Below are 19316 nucleotides of genomic sequence, written 5' to 3' on the forward strand. Positions count from 1 at the left end.
ACCCTTCACCTAGTGCACTTCTAATTGCACACTTCACCTAGTGCACTTAATCTAGTGCACTTGATCTAGTGCACTTGATCTAGTGCACTTGACCTAGTGCACTTTACCTAGTGCACGTCACCTAGTGCACTTCATCTAGTGCACTTCATCTAGTGCACTTCACCTTTTTTGGGGGAAAAAAGGGGAAAGAACTACAAGAGGCTATTTTTTGGCACTTAGGGTTTGGCACTTTAAAGTGGCAGAGATGTGGTGTGAGTGCTTAGTGACTTGGAGAAGGCCAGTGCACATCAAGGGGTTTTGGGCTGGTCTATATCTCGAATTCAAACTTAAAAAATACTTAAACATCTAGTGTGCTAACCCTAACCCTAACCCCAACTCTAACCCTAAATCCAAGAACTAACCCTCAACCCCCCCATCCCCACTTGGAAAAAAGGGGAAAAAAACAATGAGGGTAAGGGGTCCGTGCACTTAATCTAGTGGACTTAATCTAGTGCACTTAATCTAGTGCACTTCATCTAGTGGACTTCACCTAGTAAACTTCACCTGGAGCACTTCATCTAGTGGACTTCACCTAGTGCACTTCATCCAAGTGCACTTCATCCAAGTGCACTTCATCCAAGTGCACTAACCCTAACCCCAACCCTAACCCTAGTGCATCTCATCTTGTGCATTTGCCCTAACCCTAACCCCCAAACTCGAATTATTTGGGTGAAAAAAACAATGAGGGTTAGGGTTAGTGAACTTGATCCAACCCTAACCCTAACCCTCTAACCCTAACCCTAACCCTAACCCTAGCCCAAACCCTAACCCTGACCCTAACCCTTAACCCTAACCCACTCTAACTCTAAACCCTAACCCTAACCCTGACCCTGACCCTAACCCCTAAATGTAACCCTAACCCTAAACCCTAACAATAACAGTAACCCAAAACCTAACCCTCTAACCCTAACCCTAACCCCTAAACCCTACCCTAACCCTGACCCAAAGCCTAACCCTAACCCTAACCTAACCCTAACCCCTAACCCTAACCCTCTAACCCTAACCCTCTCTATGTGTCTTTTAACAACTTTTGTTGCTGTTAAAAGTCAAAGCCAAATTAAAATAAAAATTTTATTAGTCATATACACATTTATACAGAGTACGACATGTAGTGAAATGCTTTTTGCAAATGTCCAACATGTAAACTTGGAAAATAAAAATAGAATATAAGAATAAATATAAAGTACACACTCTGGAAAAATAACCAAACAAATTTAAAAAATGTGTTTATATATGTACAAGTATTCTGAATGCAAAACTCTATTCTTTGTACCTTAATTAAAGCTAATGAGCATTTTCAGCATTTTTTTGGATTAGAGAAAAATTTCAAAATATTATTTTACGTTATTAAACTTGTTTACAATTTCTGTCATATGTCAACAGCAGAATTCTATTCCATGCATAAAATCCTTGAATAGTATTTATTTATGTATTTCTTTAATATGAAGTCACTGTATTTAAAGCCCTTTAAATCTGTAAGTAATATTATTTTTAGAGAAACTTTCAGACATTTACTCACAACGCTGAACTTTTCAGTTGTAAATATTGTATCTTTCAATTCTTTAAAATTGATTTAAATGTAATATGAACAGACTGTGTGCCCTCCATTAATGTGAATTCCTCAACACTATATATTAAAATTGTATTTTATTCAAACAATCACTGAAACTTGGCCTTTAAGGCCTAAATGTCAACTTGGCGTCGTTGAATCAAGTAATATACCATGCATTCCTAAATCTATTTACTTAAAATATTAAGTGATTACAAAATGACTCAAAAGGTCCAGCAGTAGAGAAGACAGTAAGAAATATAATAATTTTAAAAAAAAATTTAATAAAATAAAATTTTTCAGCTTTACCATCCTTAAGATTTCAACCTTATCATTCTTATCTAACATAAAGAAAAAAGTTTACTTGACCTCCTATATACTAATTTTCTGTACAGCTGGTTGTGTGTGTGTGTGTGTGTGTGTGTGTGTGTGTGTGTGTGTGTGTGTGTGTGTCCAGGCTCACACAGTGGATTCAGTGGTCTGGAGGAAGGACTGAGTTCTAGAGTTACAAAGGAAAAGTGAAACATTGTCTGTGCCATTTCTAGAGATGGATGAACTCCGCAATTGGTAGTCTCTGCCAATGTAACGCTTCAGACACACACTTCTCCACTTCCTCTTTAGCTCATTCTGGACCTTCAAAACACACACACACAAAGATAAATGTTCAGCAACTGGATACTGAAGTTTTGCCCATTCAAATATTCAAGTTAAAGATAAGGTTCACTTTCAAATTCAAAGTTGAAAATACAAGTTGATCTGTTTCATTAAATTATACAAATATTCAACAATTTACTACATTAAGAGTCCTTAAACTCTCAACTGACAACACAAAACATAATCTCATCACATAGACTCTCACCTCACTGTTGAGAAAGCAATATAAAACAGCAACAATCAATCCCTGTGGAAAATGCATAACAATCTAGAAGAATCGGGATTTCAGGACAATAAATAATAATTATGATAATTTTTTATGAATATTTCATACATATCAATACCTGGAAAGAACCAAAACCAAGGTCAAAAAATATTTTATATTCTTTAAATATGTCACTTTGGCTCTCTTCTCTCATGTACACAAACACCACATAGTTAACCCCAAAGAGTGGGATCAAAAGCAGCGTTGATTTTGCCAGCCTCCTACAAAAACAAAAAATACAGCATTTTGGTAAACATATTAAGCAAATCTTTAAAAGAACAATGTGGCCAGTTTCGTCTTTCAAGTGAATTTTCAGGTCTAAATATAATCTTTAAACTCCAAAGAAGCTAGTGAAAAAAACTATTTCAGGTCTTTGACCTTGACTTGACTTTCACCCTGTTTTGATCAATTAAAACATTTAACCAGTTCATTTGCTAATTACTATTCAACATTAATATTACAAACATTCAACAACTTATTATTGAGATTATTGTGCTAATTATTGTGCTGGTATACTATGAGGAAGTTTGGTGTGTCAGAGAAGTATGTGAGGGTGGTGCAGGACATGTATGAGGACAGTGTGACAGCATCTAAGTGTGCAGTGGGAACGACAGACTGGTTCAAGGTGGAGGTTGGGCTGCATCAAGGATCGGCTCTGAAAGTCAGTAAGAGTAAGACAGAGTACATGTGTGTGAATGAGAGGGAGGGCAGTGGAGGGGTGCGGTTGCAGGGAGAAGAGGTGGAGAAGGTGGAGGAGTTCAGGTACCTGGGGTCAACAGTGCAGAGTAATGGAGAGTGTGTTAGAGAAGTAAAGAGAAGAGTGCAGGCAGGGTGGAGTGGGTGGAGAAGAGTGATAGCAGGAGTGATTTGTGATAGAAGGGTACTGGAGGTAGCAGAGCTGAAGATGTTAAGGTTTTCGTTGGGAGTGACGAGGATGGACAGGATTAAAGAAGAAAAAGATTGTGCTAAAAACTAATGCTTACCAAACCTTGTGGCAGATTCATACAAAGAGGCAAAGATGCAGACAGACACTACACTTACCATCAGAACACAGAATAAGAGTGAGACACAAAGAACAAAAGAGGTGAGGTGAAGTTAAACCCTGAACCTTACCTGTACTGACTCTGGTCATTTCCTCCCACATCTGGGCAACGCAGCTTCTGAACCAGAATCTGAATAATGTTTATGAACAGAATGAAGTTGATCTGAGCAGAGACAGAAAGATGGAGAAATCAGTTGTTTAAATCAAACTCTAATCGCTTCTTTTAAAGATATAAAAAATTATTTGCTGTGAATAGTGTTTTAAAAGGATTATTGAGCACAACAGCTTTTCATTTCTACATTCTGGTCATTATTATTATTATTATTATTATTATTATTATTATTATTATTATTATTATTATTATTAATAAATATAATGCATTTTTCTTTTCATAAAGAATGTTATTACATCGTTTTAGTAGCAGTAATGAATTATTTCCAGTCATAGTGATAATAAAAAAAGACCTATAAAAAGTGTTACAAAAAAGGTCTTACTATAACAGAAGCCATGACTGGCCAGTCAATCACTCTCCAAGGAATCGTGGCTTCATTTCTTTCCCAGCATCTGTTTACAGAGATGAACAGATTTACAATTGATTATTTAATCATCTCATTAATTTTAATTAAATTCATAAAGTAATAATTTAATATCAAAGCTCATTGTTTATTTTTACACCAAATGAATATGTCCACATATTCAATACTGAATTTTAGTGTATCTGAAGTGCATGCTGGGTTCATACTCACCCTGTGTTCTCCAAATAAATCCTACAAATGATCCACGCTGTCACAAACACTGTTGGAAATCCTGGCCGAAAGAAGAGAAAACTAATTTCATTTATAATAAAAAAAAAAATGTGGATTATTAACTTTGTAGTATGTTTAAAATAACGTGGTTTAAGTGAAATTATTGCAGAGTTTAAACTGTGTGTGTGTGTGTGTGTGTGTGTGTGTGTGTGTGTGTGTGTGTGTGTGTGTGTGTGTGTGTGTGTGTGTGTGCCTCAGTTTCATTTATCTGTTGGACAGCAGCTTTAATCTGCTGATAAATAATGGCACTTTGAATCTGTAAGCCAGGGAAAAAAGCCAGAGATTTTGTTGCAAATACATTATTGACTCTATTTCTCTCTCACACACACATACACACACACACACACACACACACACACACACACACACACACACAGTTTTTTTTTTGTCATTACTCTTCTGGCTCAGGAGATGCAAGTATAAAAGAAAATGAGAAAGCACGAGGATGGAGAGAGAGGGAGAGAAAATGTGTGTGTGTGTGTGTGTGTGTGTGTGTGTGTGTGTGTGTGTGTGTGTGTGTGTGTGTGTGTGTGTGTGTGTGTGTGTGTGTGTTTACATTTATTATCTCTATTCTGGTTTTATCATAATAGGAAAATGTGGTAACAAAAAAAAAATCTAATACACTGAGAGCTATTTAAGGTGGTATATATTGTTAGATGGTGTGAAGAGATGTACCCCATCCAATAAAGATATAAATGAGAAAGTGGTGATTCCTGAAGAAGATCACCATCAGCAAAGTGTGAAGGTACAGTCCCTCCACCAGCAGCCAGAAGAAATTAGCCATAATGAAATAGTGAAAACTGACCAGACTGGCTTTGCACCCGATCTGAGGAAAAGACACAGAAAACAACAGCATTGTCTCTAAAATCATGTAAAAAAAAATTATACTATAATAAATAATCAGATTATAAAAACATGCTAAAGCTAGAGTGGAAAAAAAAAGTTTTATGGTCACAAATCACCAAATCAGCTTTTATTTACTTTGTGACCGATTCTGTGAAACTGTTCTGGATTGATTAATAACAGTTCTTCTTGAAGATCTTGACTCAGCATGTATTTTGGTAACGGAGGTAGTGAGCAGTGTCTAAGTAAGAGACCATTCTCATAATGATAGAAATATTTCATCATGAGAAAAAAGGTGATCAGTGAGAAGAGCCACAGAAAACAAACCGGTAAATTAATTTTATTTGTCACTTTTGTGTGTGTGTGTGTGTGTGTGTGTGTGTGTGTGTGTGTGTGTTGGGGTGGGGGATGCCTTGGTATGCTGTAACATTACAATTTCTAATATACTAATATTCACAAACGCTGTTCCAGTAAAACAACTAGCCTGTACAAAAAGCGAGCTCCATAAAGTGTCCTTCACATATGACTTCACCCCAGATGTCTGACCTCATTAATGTTCTTGTGGATTAATGGACAGATCTCCACAGCTACTTTAAAAACTAATACAAATAGTGGAGCTTATTATAACAGCAAAGGAAGAGTACATCTGAAAAATGGGCTGTTCAACAAGGACATATGGGTGTGAAGGTCATGAGTCCATACTTTTCTAGCCATATTCTATACATGTACTCACCAGAGAGGGCTGTTTGTCACACTGTGTGTTCTCGCTGTGAGAAAACAAAATGGCGTCTTTAGTCAACACGGCAACAGATCTCAGGATGAAGGAGAAGAACAGATTGAGATGAATGTAGTTCCTGGTGCAGTGGAGCTTCCTATAGATATGGAGTAAAATATTAAACTGCTTATGCTCTCCAAGATAAATGCCAAATTCCCTAAGAGCTAAAAGTTAGGCGATTCTTAATTTACTTTACAATTTCACCCTCAGTCATATAAACAGTATCTGGACAAGACAGAAAGAAAAGCCCAGTGTTTAGACTCCGTGTAAAAAAAAAAAAAAAAAAAAAAACTAAATCATGGTGTGTTAAAAAATACAGCCAAATATTAAAATGTTAAACTATTACCTCTGCCAGAGCAGTGTGTGTGTGTGTGTGCGCATGTGTGTGCGCATGTGTGTGCGCATGTGTGTGTGTAAACACCTGAAAAGACATAGGATGGCACTGCCAGTGAGAAGAGCGATGAGAGAAAGACTATGCCCCAGTGTGTACAGTGTCTTCACCACCATGTAAAACACCTGCTGCTTAAACAATTTAAAAAGTAGAGAGTCATTTTTAATGTTAATTCCTTTAAGATCACAGTAAAGTAAATCACAGTTAAGAGACAGATTCAAGAAAACATTTTGCAAATGTAAGTTTATCAGAGAAGAACATAGAGAGCAAAGGCTGAGACTGAGGCTTCAGTGAGAGATGAGAGTACTGAGCCTCCTCTATAAACAACATTCTTCAATATACCTTACAAAAACCTGCCACACTCTCTCTCTCTCTCTCTCTCACACACACACACACACACAAGCTTAAACACACATACATTCACACATAATCACACATTTTGTCACAAATACACATTCACACAGTCACATGGCCACACTGAATCAGAATCAGTCTTTAATTGCTATGTCTGTGTGTCTATGTGTATATATGTGTGTTTATGCTGATAGATATTTATTAATTAAAGTAATTGTGAAATGTGATATTCCATTTAATAAAACTGAGTTACAGACACTGTTTCAAATATAAATAATATAAAGCAACATCACATTTTAACAAATAACCAGCAAAAACATGATCATCACATTTATTCAGAAATAACATGGACAAGATTCACTGTGCAGACCTGAAGATGTGTTATGGTGAGACAGGAACCAGCCTCTTTGCTGAAGGCAGGACAGGTACAGAAATAAAGCCATGCACTTACATGTTGGCAGAGAAAAATCAAGAACCTTCTATGGAATGTGTTTTGGGGAAATGCCTATGGAAAGTATCTGTGGAGTCTCATGGAGGGTGACATAAATATAGCACTAGATCCTGTGAAAGGTCAGCAGCATGTTTCATATCAAAATTGTGTGAAGGCACAGAGCATAAGACATGAAAGGTAATTCAGGTCTCCATCCACAGATGTTTGATCTCCTCTCAAGAGACATTTAGTTTAGTTATTAATGTGTAAAAGACAAATTGAGGAAATAAAAAAACAAAGGAACATATTTTGATGATTTTCCAAGTGCAAAGAAACATCTATTACACTTTCAATGTAACCCAAAATCTCTTACTTTAAAAATTAAGAATTTACTGTAATACATAGAATCCCAAAAATAAAAAAGCCACATATACATGTGTGTGTGTGTGTGTGTGTGTGTGTGTGTGTGTGTGTGTGTGTGTGTGTGTGTGTGTGTGTGTAAGAAAAATGCTGTACAGTAAAAATTCTTTCAGAATTAGAAGTGTTAATAATTAATTATTTCACTTAACAAAATAGAAAGTAAATGAACAGAATAGAAATCCAAATTAAATCAATATTTGGTATGACCATTCTTCACCTGCAAAAATCAATCCTTATAGGTACACTTGCACACATTCTTTAAAAGAACTCAGGTTGGTTGTTACAAAAATCTTGAAAAACTAACCACAGATCTTCTGTGAATGTAGGCCCCTCAAATCATTCTGTCTCTTAATGTAATCCCAGACAGACTCAATGATGTTCAGCTCAGGACCCTGTAGGGGCCAAAAGTATTGCTTCCATGACTCTTTGCACTTCTCTACACTAAAGATAGTTCCTAATAATGTTGGCTGTGTGTTTTGGGTTTTTTCATGCTGCAAAATGAATTCAGTGTCAATCAGACAGTGGTATTCTGATTGTAATGCATGATGGACAAGTATCTGCATGTATTTATCATCTTTGAGGATTCCATTAATCCTGACCAAATTTCCAACTCCATTTGCAGACATGCTCCCTGAACCAATGCCAATTATTTCTAATTTTGACTCATTAGTCAAGAGCACCTGCTGCTATTTTTCTGCCCCGAATTCCTATGTTTTTGTGCATACAGTAGTTGAGCTTCTTAGCCTCGTTTCCATGTTGAAGATTTGGCCTTTTGGCTGCATTAATGAAGACTACTTCTGTTCAGACTTCTCCAGACAGTCGATGGGTTTATTTGTTGATGACCCCACACACCCCTCACACACACTTCTCACTCTCCTACCATTTAGAAGAATTCAAGCCTCACATCCAGACTGTGCACAACAGCACGGAATTTACCTGAAACTGAAGCTCACACATACACACAATCTCAACTGTGTGTTACTGAACTGTTACAAATCTAAACTCAAACAATCCCTCACTCATTTTGATTAACACATACATGTCTTCAGCACCACTCATTTTATATTATTAATCATTATAACTATATAACTGTTTACAATCTACTTGATTGCTGCTGTTGCTGTTTTGCACAGCCTTTTATTTACATCTTGTGTTTATTTACAAATACACTTTTGTTTATAGGCCTCTCTTTTGCACATTGTACTGTATAACACATTATAAAGTAGGTTTACTGGCGCCGCTATAATGTGTTTTGTGTATTTGTCCTACACTGTTTTGTGAGTTTTGTCTGCAATGTTTGCACTCAATTGCACATGATGCATTTTATGTGGCAAGGACACTTAATTTGGTCCTTAACTCTGTGTTCTGTAGCTCTATGTTGTGTGATTTAGCTCTGTGTTGTTTCATGTAGCACCAAGATTCTGGAAAAACATCTCATTTCACTGTCTACAACATCAGCTATATATGGTTAAAATAACAATAAAAGCTTTTAGACTTGTACCTGGGTCCCAATGGTTTCTGCCAGGTCTTTGCTGATGGCACTGCTGGACATTTTTGGATGTTGAAGGGAAGAAAGCATGATGTTTCTTTCATCAGCTACATTAAGGTTCCTTGGCCGAACACTGCATCTACACTTCTCAACATCGCCTGGTTCTTTGTGCTTCCTTAAAATTAAGAGAAGCACATCTTGTGACTCCTGACGCTCCTCCACAGCTGTTTCTGTTTCACTTAATTACTTCATATGAAATTAATCATTAACACCTGTTTGGTAGAATTGGTTAATCATACACCGGACTCTGATCCTACAATATCCCTAACCTTTTGAATTCATGCTGGTTTAAAGCCAAAGGGTAGTCATACCAAATATTGCTTTGATTTTCATTTGTTAATTCACTTTTCACAATACACAATAAAAAATATATATGTCATTTTTTGCATTGCACACTAATGTCTGTCTTGGTATTTTTCTCCTTTGTGTACACTATTCTCACCTTGTTTGGTTTGGTTTCAGAAAAACATACACTGTTGATACTGGGATATAAGTCTGACCAGCCATTAGTTGTGCAGTTTCTGCTAATGTTCCCTGAAAAGTAAACAAGCAGTACATTTGTGTAAAAACATGACAGAATAAAAAAGTATTTAAAGTAAACCCCTGAAGAACACAAACCATGTAGTTGAATTAAAGTAGAGATACACTACATAAAATCCACCCCTGAGTAGTAATGTATACACACACACACACACACACACGTGTGTGTGTGTGTGTGTGTGTGTGTGTGTGTGTGTGTGTGTGTGTGTGTGTGTGTGTGTGTGTGTGTGTGTGTGTCGACCATAACGAGTCTACATGATGCGCACTGGACTAGGGTTAGGGTTAGGGTTAGGGTTAGGGTTAGGGTTAGGGTTAGGGGTTAAAGTAAATCTTTTTTTATTAATTTCTTTTATTTTATTATTTAATACAATATATTGTAAACAGTATTTCGATTATTTCATTTTATTTTAGTATATTGTATTGTTTATTTGATAGTATTTATAGCTCTCACATCAATAGGAGATTCGTTATTGTAGTCATTAACAAACAAAGTAACAACTTACGAACAAATTCATGGTACGGATATATTTATTAACCCCTCACATTTCAGCAACCATTTTAGCAGGGGACATACTATAGAAATGAAACTTGGATATATTTTAAAGTAGTCAATGTGCAGCTTGTATAACAATACAAATTTATTGTCCTCTAAAAATAACTCAACATACAGTCATTAGTCTAAATCACTGGCAACAAAAGTAAGTACACCATAAGTGATAACAGCTGTATGTGGTGTAACCATGAAAAGCGACATCCTATTCGTAATGTTCATGTTTTTGTCTGCTTGACAGTTAAAATTTGCAATTCTCTCATACTGACCACTGGATGTTCAACATGGCACCACATAGCAAAGAACTCTCTATAGATTTGAGAATTAGAATTGTTGCTCTCCACAAAGATAACTTCAGCTATAAGAAGGAGGTAGACCACCACTGGGTTAAGGGCCTTAGAGATGGGAAATGGTCCTATTAAGTGAGGGGCTAGTTTCTGGCATATGGCTTTAAGGGGAAGGTCCTTGGTGGAAACCCATACCCTTTGGCCAGAACGGTATGCGGGTGCCGGTCTGCGCATGTGGTTGGTCTAGCGAGCATAGGAATAGGAGGACCCGAGGAGAGCACCCCAGGTCTTCCGCCAGGCACGGTGGCAGCAGCTAACCAAGGCGGGTGGATGATAACCGTTGGCTCTGGACAGGAGAATGTTTTGGGCATATTCAGCCCATATCAATTGTGACGACCAAGACTCGTTGTCATCAGCACAAAAGATGCTGAGGGCCGTATCCAAACATGGCTTGAGCCTTTGAATCTGTCCATTTTCAGCTCTAGGGGTCTTGTGCTAGGCGCAAGTAAAGCAGGCAGCCACAAAATGCTAAACATCTTCCTTGAGAGTGGGCCACTAAAAGCATTGCTGCAAAAGGGACAAAGTTTGAGGAGTGCCGGGTGGCAGAAAAGCCGGTAAGGAACATAAAGTCTCCCCTCAGGGCAGCCGTCCGGGGTGGGCTGTACAGAAGTGGCTCTGACCGAGAGGGATAGTGGAAGAATATGGCTGAGGAATTTGCCTACCTTCCCTACCTCCTACTCTATATTGTGGTGGTCAGTTCACACAAAGAAGGGGTGCTCTGCGCCCTCCAACTAATGGTGCCACTCTTTAAACCAGAAGCTCTCAGTCCCTGATAAAGTAGTACTGCTCGGCGGGGGTAAGATGGCGCGAGAAGAAGGCACATCAATGGAGGTGGTTGTCCTTGACCCCTCTTTGGGTCAGGACGGCACACTCCTTTGTCCAAGGCATCAACTTCTACGATTTGCTGAGACCGGTCAGGCAGGGTAAGGATAGAAGTGGAAGTGAAAAGGATCTTTGAAAGGCCAGTTCGGCCTCTGAGTTCCAGTAAAATGGCGTGGAGATTGAAAAAGAGTGGAGGTGAGTTGAAGCAGGGGAGCTTCGATGGAACTAAAAGCCTGGATGAACTTTCAGTAAAAGTAAGCGATACATAGGAATTTCGGTAGTTGCTTGCATGTCTCTGCCATTCCCTGCCAGCCCGTATCCAGGCAGGATACGCACACTCCCAGAAGCCAAGATGAGGCTCAGAAAGGATGTGCTGAAAACATGAAATTCGCACTTCTCTGCCTTCACATACAATTGGTTTTGAAGCAGGTGGGTGAGATAAATGTTTGGCTATTGATATTGAGTTCATGGCATTTATATTGATGACCAGGTAGCCAGACAAGCTATTGTTTTACTGTCATGGCCATTCATATTGATGTGCACCCATTCCAATCCCAACAATACACACACACACACACACACACACACACACACACACACACACACACACACACACACACACACACACACACTTTTCAAGCATTTCTCTTATAAAAACAAATGGGCAATAAAACATATAACCTCATATAAAACTGTAAAGGGAAATATATTTTAACTTACAGATGTAAAATAGGCTCAGATTTTCCATCCCCATGCAGATGTGATGAACAAGTCTCTGTTGTTACTCGGCCCCCAATAATATTTTCCCTTATCGCTGCTTTGTGCAAATCTCAGATAAACCAACTTATTTTACTGTTTATTTATTTATTTTTTTGTAAACAAAGCTCAGTTAGCACGAGCTGGAAACAGCTGTTTCTGCAGAACCAAGAGCTGCATCCAGTTCCTGGTTCATGTGCACATGCTTCTCTGTTTGTTTACTAAGAGTTTGTAAAGAGTAATAAAACAAAGAACTCGTGGGGAATTAAATCCTCCCATATATCGTTAGAATCCTGCACTCATTGAATACATTCAACATCAATCATTTTGGTTCCATAATGCTATTGGCTGGAAATAAAAGGTTTAAAATGATAAGTGGTGCAGAACAGACACCTGCCTATAGAGTGTAGACTCAAGTCCGAGATTTTGCCTCTTTTACTGTATTTTTTTATAATTTTTTTTATTGCGTTGTCTCATTTGTTTTGTAACACTATATTCTACCAGCCATATTTATCTTTTCACCACCAAGATGTCGTTGATTATGCAATACACCAACCGAAGTATTGTGATGTCAACAAAAGAATAACCATCTAAATTACAACACTATTGTTTGGTTGGAGCAAAAATGCTTTACGGCATGTTGTTCAGTGGAGCCTCATCTTTCCTAATAAACCAGGATTTGCAGCAGTGGATGTGTTTGTGACTCATTATTACAATAATAATATAAGTAGTGCATTTTTTATGCATGTTGTATGTGTGTACTGCAGTTTCAGCAAATACATTTCCATTGAAAAACATGAAAAGTGATGCTTGAGGCTTAGAGCTTTAGAATGATGTATAGTTAGTCATGGTTACTCTTTTCCCTTTTCATTTAATCTATTGCTAACCATTAACACCTCCGAACAATGGGATATCGGTCACACTGACACGGCGCTGAAGGCTAAGAGGTTAACCAGGACCTGGAATACCGCTGGAACGCTCCAGTCAGAATGGCATGACCAAATATTTATAATGGCCTGCAGTGACATTAACTTTCATACAACAATAAGGAGACTTAATAATCCATATGCTTCTCTTTCTGTCACCCCTCTTCTCTCTCTCTCTCTCTCTCTCTCTCTCTCTCTCTCTCTCAGGTGAGATAAACATGATCCTGAGGTTCCAGTGATCACTGTTCCTGCTCCTCATCCCTCCGTGGATCTTCCCACTTCATCCTGGTCTGCCTCTGGATAGTGTTCTCTTCGATTGGAGGCGACTCTGTGCAGCTGGTGATGTTTCTCATCAACGCCTTGGGTGTTTCCATGAAATTCCGGAGTAAGAACAGGAGCTTTGAGGATTTGGACTGTAGTTAATTTCAACAGTCTGCTACACTGACTCAGGACTACAGTTTGCTCTGATCTCCATCACTGCACCTCAACATCGTTTATCTGTAATAAATGGACATTCGGTGGCACCCAGATGAGGATGAGGTTCCCTCTTGAGTCTGGTTCCTTTCAAGGTTTCTTCATTCTGCATCTCAGAGAGTTTTTCCTTCACCACAGACTCCACCGACTTGTTCATCAGGGACAAACTTACACTTATAAAGAACATCTTCATTTTTTATCTCCACATTATCTGTGTAAAGCTGCTCTGAGACAATGTTCATTGTTAAAAGCGCAACACAAATAAACATGAATTGAACTGAACTGAATTGAATTGAATTGAATTGAATTGAATTGAATTGAATTGACAGAGACAACTAAACAAGAGACAGAGACAACAACTGTTGACTGCTGGCGAGAGCAAGGCATGAGATGTTTACATCCAGGCAGCATCCCAACATATTGTATAAAAATTTAAACGATGCACAAAAATGTAAATATATTTAAGATTTTTTTCATATTGCTATTGTCATCCTAAGATCAAATAATTGTCAAATAAAAGTCAAACCATCGTAACTCTGGGACTACCTGTAATTTTAACTGTAATTAGACTGATCTCAGTAGAAACCCTAACCCAGCTAAATAATATGGCACACATCTCGCAATGAGTATAAAATAAACTAAACATTGTGTCCATAATTGAACACACATCAATGTAACATTTGTTCAATTCAGAGTGTGTCCACTTTGAAATAGTTACACACTCATGCAAACACATGTCTCTCTCTCACACACACACACACACACACACACACACACACACACACACACACACACACACACACACACACAAAACAGTGTCAGCATGTGAGAAAAAAAGCATACATTATTGGCCTCTAAGACAGAAACTCTCCAATTGTTACCATTTTTGTTCTTCTCTTTCCTTACTCGCTGTTGTGATTTCTGATATCACAGAACCCATAGTGCAGGTATAATTACCATCTTGACCAAAGAGGTTTTTCAGAGCCTCTGGACATGGATTAGTGACCACTTCACCAACCTCTGCATGGTGCCAACAGGAAAAGTTGTCCCACATGCCAGAACAACCTGTGGACAGGAACACACATTAAACAAACAACATTAAAACTACAGGGATATACAACATTAAGATCTACAGGGCATAGAAATGAGTTAGTCAGTTAATGTCTGAGGCCTATTATGGTGAGAGGAAAGAATTCTGGGTTCTGCAGATGTTTAAACAGAACCTTTTTTTTTTTTTACTTTTCAGATGGAAAACTGAAAATTAAACTTTAACTTTAACTTTAACGTTAAATTTACTGTATTTTATTTTTTCTTCACTCGAAAGTCTAACAATTACCTCATAATTACATCATTTCTGATGAAGACCAGGAGCTCTTTTGTTGGTAGAGATACACAAGGATTTGTTTATTCAATAAAAAGTCAAAAATCTCCCGCACTTTTAACTGCATTTGGATTAAAAAAAATTTATAATTGTGGATATGGAAATCCCTAATGAGCAAGTCAGTAGTGACTGTAGCAAGGAAAAGTTTCCCAGAAGTTCCCACAACATCTGACACATTATAAACTAAAGCATTAAAGTTAACAGAAATTCTCTGGATTCAGGAGTATAGTAAAAGAAACATCTGTAATGTATAAGGATCTACAGTTTAATTGTCATTTATAAAATAAGAATTATTTAAAAAATTTACAAAGTTCAAGTAATAGAACACAATACTAAATCATCACAGCTTCATAGCTTCAACACACCAAAAAATAAAAAATATAAAAGAGAGAAGAAACACATTTCTGTAAACGCTTTTTACAGAATCTATTCATCTAATATATTCATTAATACTAATTTATTCATCTAGGAAACTATAAAAGTCATTAATAATTGTAATATTCTGGGTAAAATAATCTTTTCTGGAATATTAAATTACCTTTTTTGTAGTGTGAAGGTACTAAAGACACAGAGAGAAACCTAATGGTGATAAATATCTAAATGACTTCTACAGTGAGAAAGTGAGAAAGTGATGCACCCCTAAAACTAGATCCTGCTGTTAAAATATGATACCTAAATGATGATTTATTGAAAAATAAATATAAAATCTGTTTAAACACATTTACATTCAAAAGTTTATCAGCAATTTATTTTAACAATCATCTGTCAGATTCTGTGACTTCATACCTTCGATCTCCAGACTTTTCTTCAACTTGGACAGACATTTTCTCTCTGCTGACTGCAGCTCAAACCAGAAGTGGCAGCTCGGATGTCTTCCGCTAACCTTTACACATAAAAAGCCAAATTATCAGAAAGGTTCCTCTGCTGTTCCACCTCTCAGCCCCTCCACATTAATGTGAACTCAGGATAAACTTTTACACAGTTGTGACTGTGATCCTTAATTAATCCAAAGAATGGATAAAGTTCAGAGTCGAGAATCATGTGCTGATGATAAGCATAAAGAAATCAAAATGACAGAGTGACAGTTTCGTCAGATTCCAGCTATAAACATTATTGTGGCCATCATCCACTGACAGTTCTACTTAATATGTAGATTACATAATACATGTAATTCTGTTCAGTACATTTATCAATGTGCATCCTAATCCTACACCATCTCCTGCTGGCTCATGTAAGACTGATAAACTTTACACATAAAGGAGAGAACTTTTATTTCTCATAAAATGCATCTCATTACAAATACATTTTTGTACATTTTAATACATTTTGAAACTTTCTCACAATCGCACCCTGAAATTCATTAGTGGTATTCTGTATTTTATTCATTTTACTTTTAAAGGTAATCAAAGCAGATGAACAGCTAAACCACACTGTTTTATACTAATCCTTCTAAAAAATGTGGAATTCACACAATATTCCTTCATCTTACCTGCATGCTTTAATGTGAATTACACTCTAATCCCTCCTGTTTAAATACAGCAAAGTATTTTTCTCAAGTATTATGAAGCCTTTCAAAATAATTTTTTTCAAATAATAGCAATGACATATGGCAACAATATAGTCTATATGCAGTATGTATGATGTAAGAAATTAATTAATTAAGTCCAAGTTACATTCCATTAAAATATTTAAACTGATCGTGTTGTATACAAGATGCCAACAATGACGTGTGTGTGTACATTTATGAAAACAATTTTATTTCAAAAAGTAAAAACTGTCTGATATTACTTATGTTTATCTGAAGATCAGATCAGTCGACTGGTTTCATCATATAGTTAAAAAGATATAGAAAAATAAAAAGATAATCCAGAGTGAATGTAAAATTTATAAACTGCAATGATCTTTTAACGTTTAATGTAATTATTTATTAACAATCAGAGATTTGAAAAATTATGTGTAATACAATAAAACTCTTAAAACAATAATCCAGCCCTTAAAACTCTCTGCTCCAGAGGACTGTATCATAACCGGCCCTGACCTCTGACAACTTCTCAACAAGCAGACCTGTGTGAAGAGCTGTAATATATATGGCCAATAATCTCTATTCCATTCTAAAAGTATGAAATGAAGGAAAAACTTACGCAGGCAGCCATGCAGACCAGCAGAAGACAGAAACACTGCAGGTGGAACATTTCTTTCCTCCGAAAAGTCACAATAAAACCTCTTCAAATTTACACAGATTTTTTAAATAAGATGTTTAAAATAAAATGCTGAAAACTCAAAGAATATAATCATAAATTTAGAATTGCTGTGTGGCTGAGCAGTGGATAGAGGAGAGAGTGAGAGAGAGAGAAGAAAAAAGGGGTTTGACCAGAGTAAAGAGCTGTAACTCCTACAGTTCTCTCTCTTTCTCTCTCTTTCTCTCATTCTTTCTCTCTCTACAAACTCACCCGCAACAGTGACACATCCTGCATGTCACAAATACATTTAATACACACTCCTTTCACCTTTATACTGTTTTATCTGTAACTTTTACACTGCTTGGTGTCACTTTAATTCATGTGCAGAAGCTCACAATTATTGCCGTTTTCACCTGTGTGAAATATTCTGATACATTTAGGGAGCCGCTAAGATTATCTGGCAGCGAATAAATATATGTTTGTTTTCCTTAAATAACCGGGGGCCCGGGAAAAACAGCAAGCTGGCCGCCGACCCGGAAACATGCGACGCGAAACCAGAAGAGAGTGTCATGGAGAGCCTGGAAGATCCTGACGGTAACAGTGAAAGTGACCATCTATCTGCGAAATCTTCATGATCATGGCCTTTACTTATATCACCAGATAAAGAGCCAGAAGTGACACAGTAAAATCTGCATGCTTTCACAAACACCTCCTTCTGAACACCTTCTTCTAAACACCCCCTCCCCATGAACACCTCCTCCTGAAGTGAACACGTCCTCCTCCTGAACACCTCCTAAACTCAACACTTCCTGCTGTTCTGAATGGTTCCTCCACATTGTCTTCCTTAACACCTTTTCCTGAACATCTCCTTAATGTGATGCTTATTTTCCTCCTCAATGTATATGTATATAAAACGTAATAATTAAATATATATGTTTAAGTTCAGTGAGCTAAAATCTAAACTGCTACTTTGTTTACTGCTGATGCTGTGAAAATTCTCACCTCATTCTTACCTGTAAACCAAGGTTCATGTTCATTCATCTTACAGTTTGGTCTGTAAAATTTGTTTCAGCAGAGAATCAGAAAAAGTATTTGAATTAAAGTAAATAAATAAAATGGAATTATATGATCTTATTGTGGATTTCTGCTCAATTTATACACAGATTGGAATCATTTACCAAAATTTTTGTAGGTGGTTTACATTTTCCTCCTAAAACATTAACTTGGCTTTACAACAAAAACACTTTTAAATACTGAAGAGTTCAATAATATTTGCAAAACTGTATAAATATTTAACTAAATGTTTGTGTATTTTACTTTTAAAAATGTTGTTATGATAAGAAATGTAGTAATTTATAAGAGACCACAATTTCCAGCCTTCTTTTGCCTGGAGTTTTACCCCAGCTAAATATTTTCCATTGAAACAAAAATCTTTTGCATCATTTCATCTTATCGTACATTTATGGCATTTTGCAAACACCCTTATCCAGAGCAACTAACATTTGTCATTTTTTTTTAAACTGAGAAGTTGAGGGTTAAGGACCCAGCAGTGGCAGCTCATCATTACCTTTCACTCAGCAGTCAAAAGTCTTAAACACTGAGCTACCACTGAAAACTTTACAGTATACACATTTATTTACTCTTACAGCAACACTACTTTGGATCTTTTGTTAAGAATATATTTTTTGCTAAAATAACTATATTAGAGTTTGTTTTGTGTGTTTTGCCTTTTTTTTTTAATATTCAGAATGTTTAAAGATTTTATTTTATCTTCAACAATTATATTACAACATGGATGTTATTACTTGTAAAATAACTGAGAATGTAAACTGCTTTATTGACATTTTGGAAGAATCTCTAAATATGCTGTTCCAAATAATGATGACGAATTCACTTTTAAACCATTCAAAAGGCAGAGGTGGCAAAAGTATACACATCGTTTACTTAAGTAGAAGTACAGATACTCATGTTTTAAAAGACTTCAGTAAAAGTTGAAGTAGTGACTACGCTTTTTTACTCAAGTTAAAGTAAAGAAGTTTGTGCTCTGACATGTACTTCAGTAAAAAGTAGCCGTTAGTACACCTGTTTCAGTGTCACGCTGGTAACTGAACCTCACATTATATCAATGTATTAATAAAAAAACTGAATGTATCCAGGCTGAACAACCACCATATAGAATACAAGCAGAAAAAAGACTAAGATGACATTTAAATATGTATATAT

General features: G+C 36.7%; 1 protein-coding gene and 1 long non-coding RNA gene across 3 annotated transcripts; both read right to left on the minus strand.

Moving 5' to 3' along the window:
* Window positions 1-1096: 1096 nt before the first annotated feature.
* vipr2 (vasoactive intestinal peptide receptor 2) lies at window positions 1097-17733 on the minus strand. 2 transcript variants are annotated; one of them, XM_083529565.1, is made up of 13 exons: window positions 17055-17733; window positions 15700-15796; window positions 14490-14597; window positions 9560-9651; window positions 6395-6492; window positions 5932-6070; window positions 5031-5181; window positions 4296-4356; window positions 4044-4113; window positions 3621-3712; window positions 2587-2728; window positions 2448-2489; window positions 1097-2221 (listed from the first exon to the last, which is right to left on the minus strand). In XM_083529565.1, exons 1-13 carry the CDS (start codon window positions 17103-17105, stop codon window positions 2048-2050), a joined length of 1317 nt encoding a protein of 438 aa, XP_083385691.1. In that variant the 5' UTR covers window positions 17106-17733; the 3' UTR covers window positions 1097-2047. The 2 variants fall into 2 exon arrangements, with proteins under 2 accessions (XP_083385691.1, XP_083385692.1); XM_083529566.1 differs by lacking the exon at window positions 9560-9651 and having other exon boundaries at window positions 14551-14597; window positions 17055-17314.
* LOC310719646 lies at window positions 13365-14467 on the minus strand. The gene is made up of 2 exons (XR_014531543.1): window positions 13515-14467; window positions 13365-13406 (listed from the first exon to the last, which is right to left on the minus strand). It is a non-coding gene; the product is annotated as an uncharacterized lncRNA (long non-coding RNA).
* Window positions 17734-19316: the final 1583 nt, after the last annotated feature.

Source organism: Silurus aristotelis, assembly GCF_946808225.1.
Source record: "Silurus aristotelis genome assembly, chromosome: 25".
Classification (NCBI taxonomy): Eukaryota; Metazoa; Chordata; class Actinopteri; order Siluriformes; family Siluridae; genus Silurus; species Silurus aristotelis.

What these genes read in the sequence shown, in the direction of transcription:
- vipr2 (XM_083529565.1), bottom strand. Translation starts at nt 17,105, where the DNA reads ATGTTCCACCTGCAGTGTTTCTGTCTTCTGCTGGTCTGCATGGCTGCC. An exon ending in GCCATCCTATGTCTTTTCAG is followed by an intron (nt 6,071 to 6,394) that starts GTGTTTACACAC and finishes CCATATCTATAG; the next exon opens with GAAGCTCCACTGCACCAGGA. An exon ending in ATTGCTTTCTCAACAGTGAG is followed by an intron (nt 2,222 to 2,447) that starts GTGAGAGTCTAT and finishes TGTGTTTTGAAG; the next exon opens with GTCCAGAATGAGCTAAAGAG.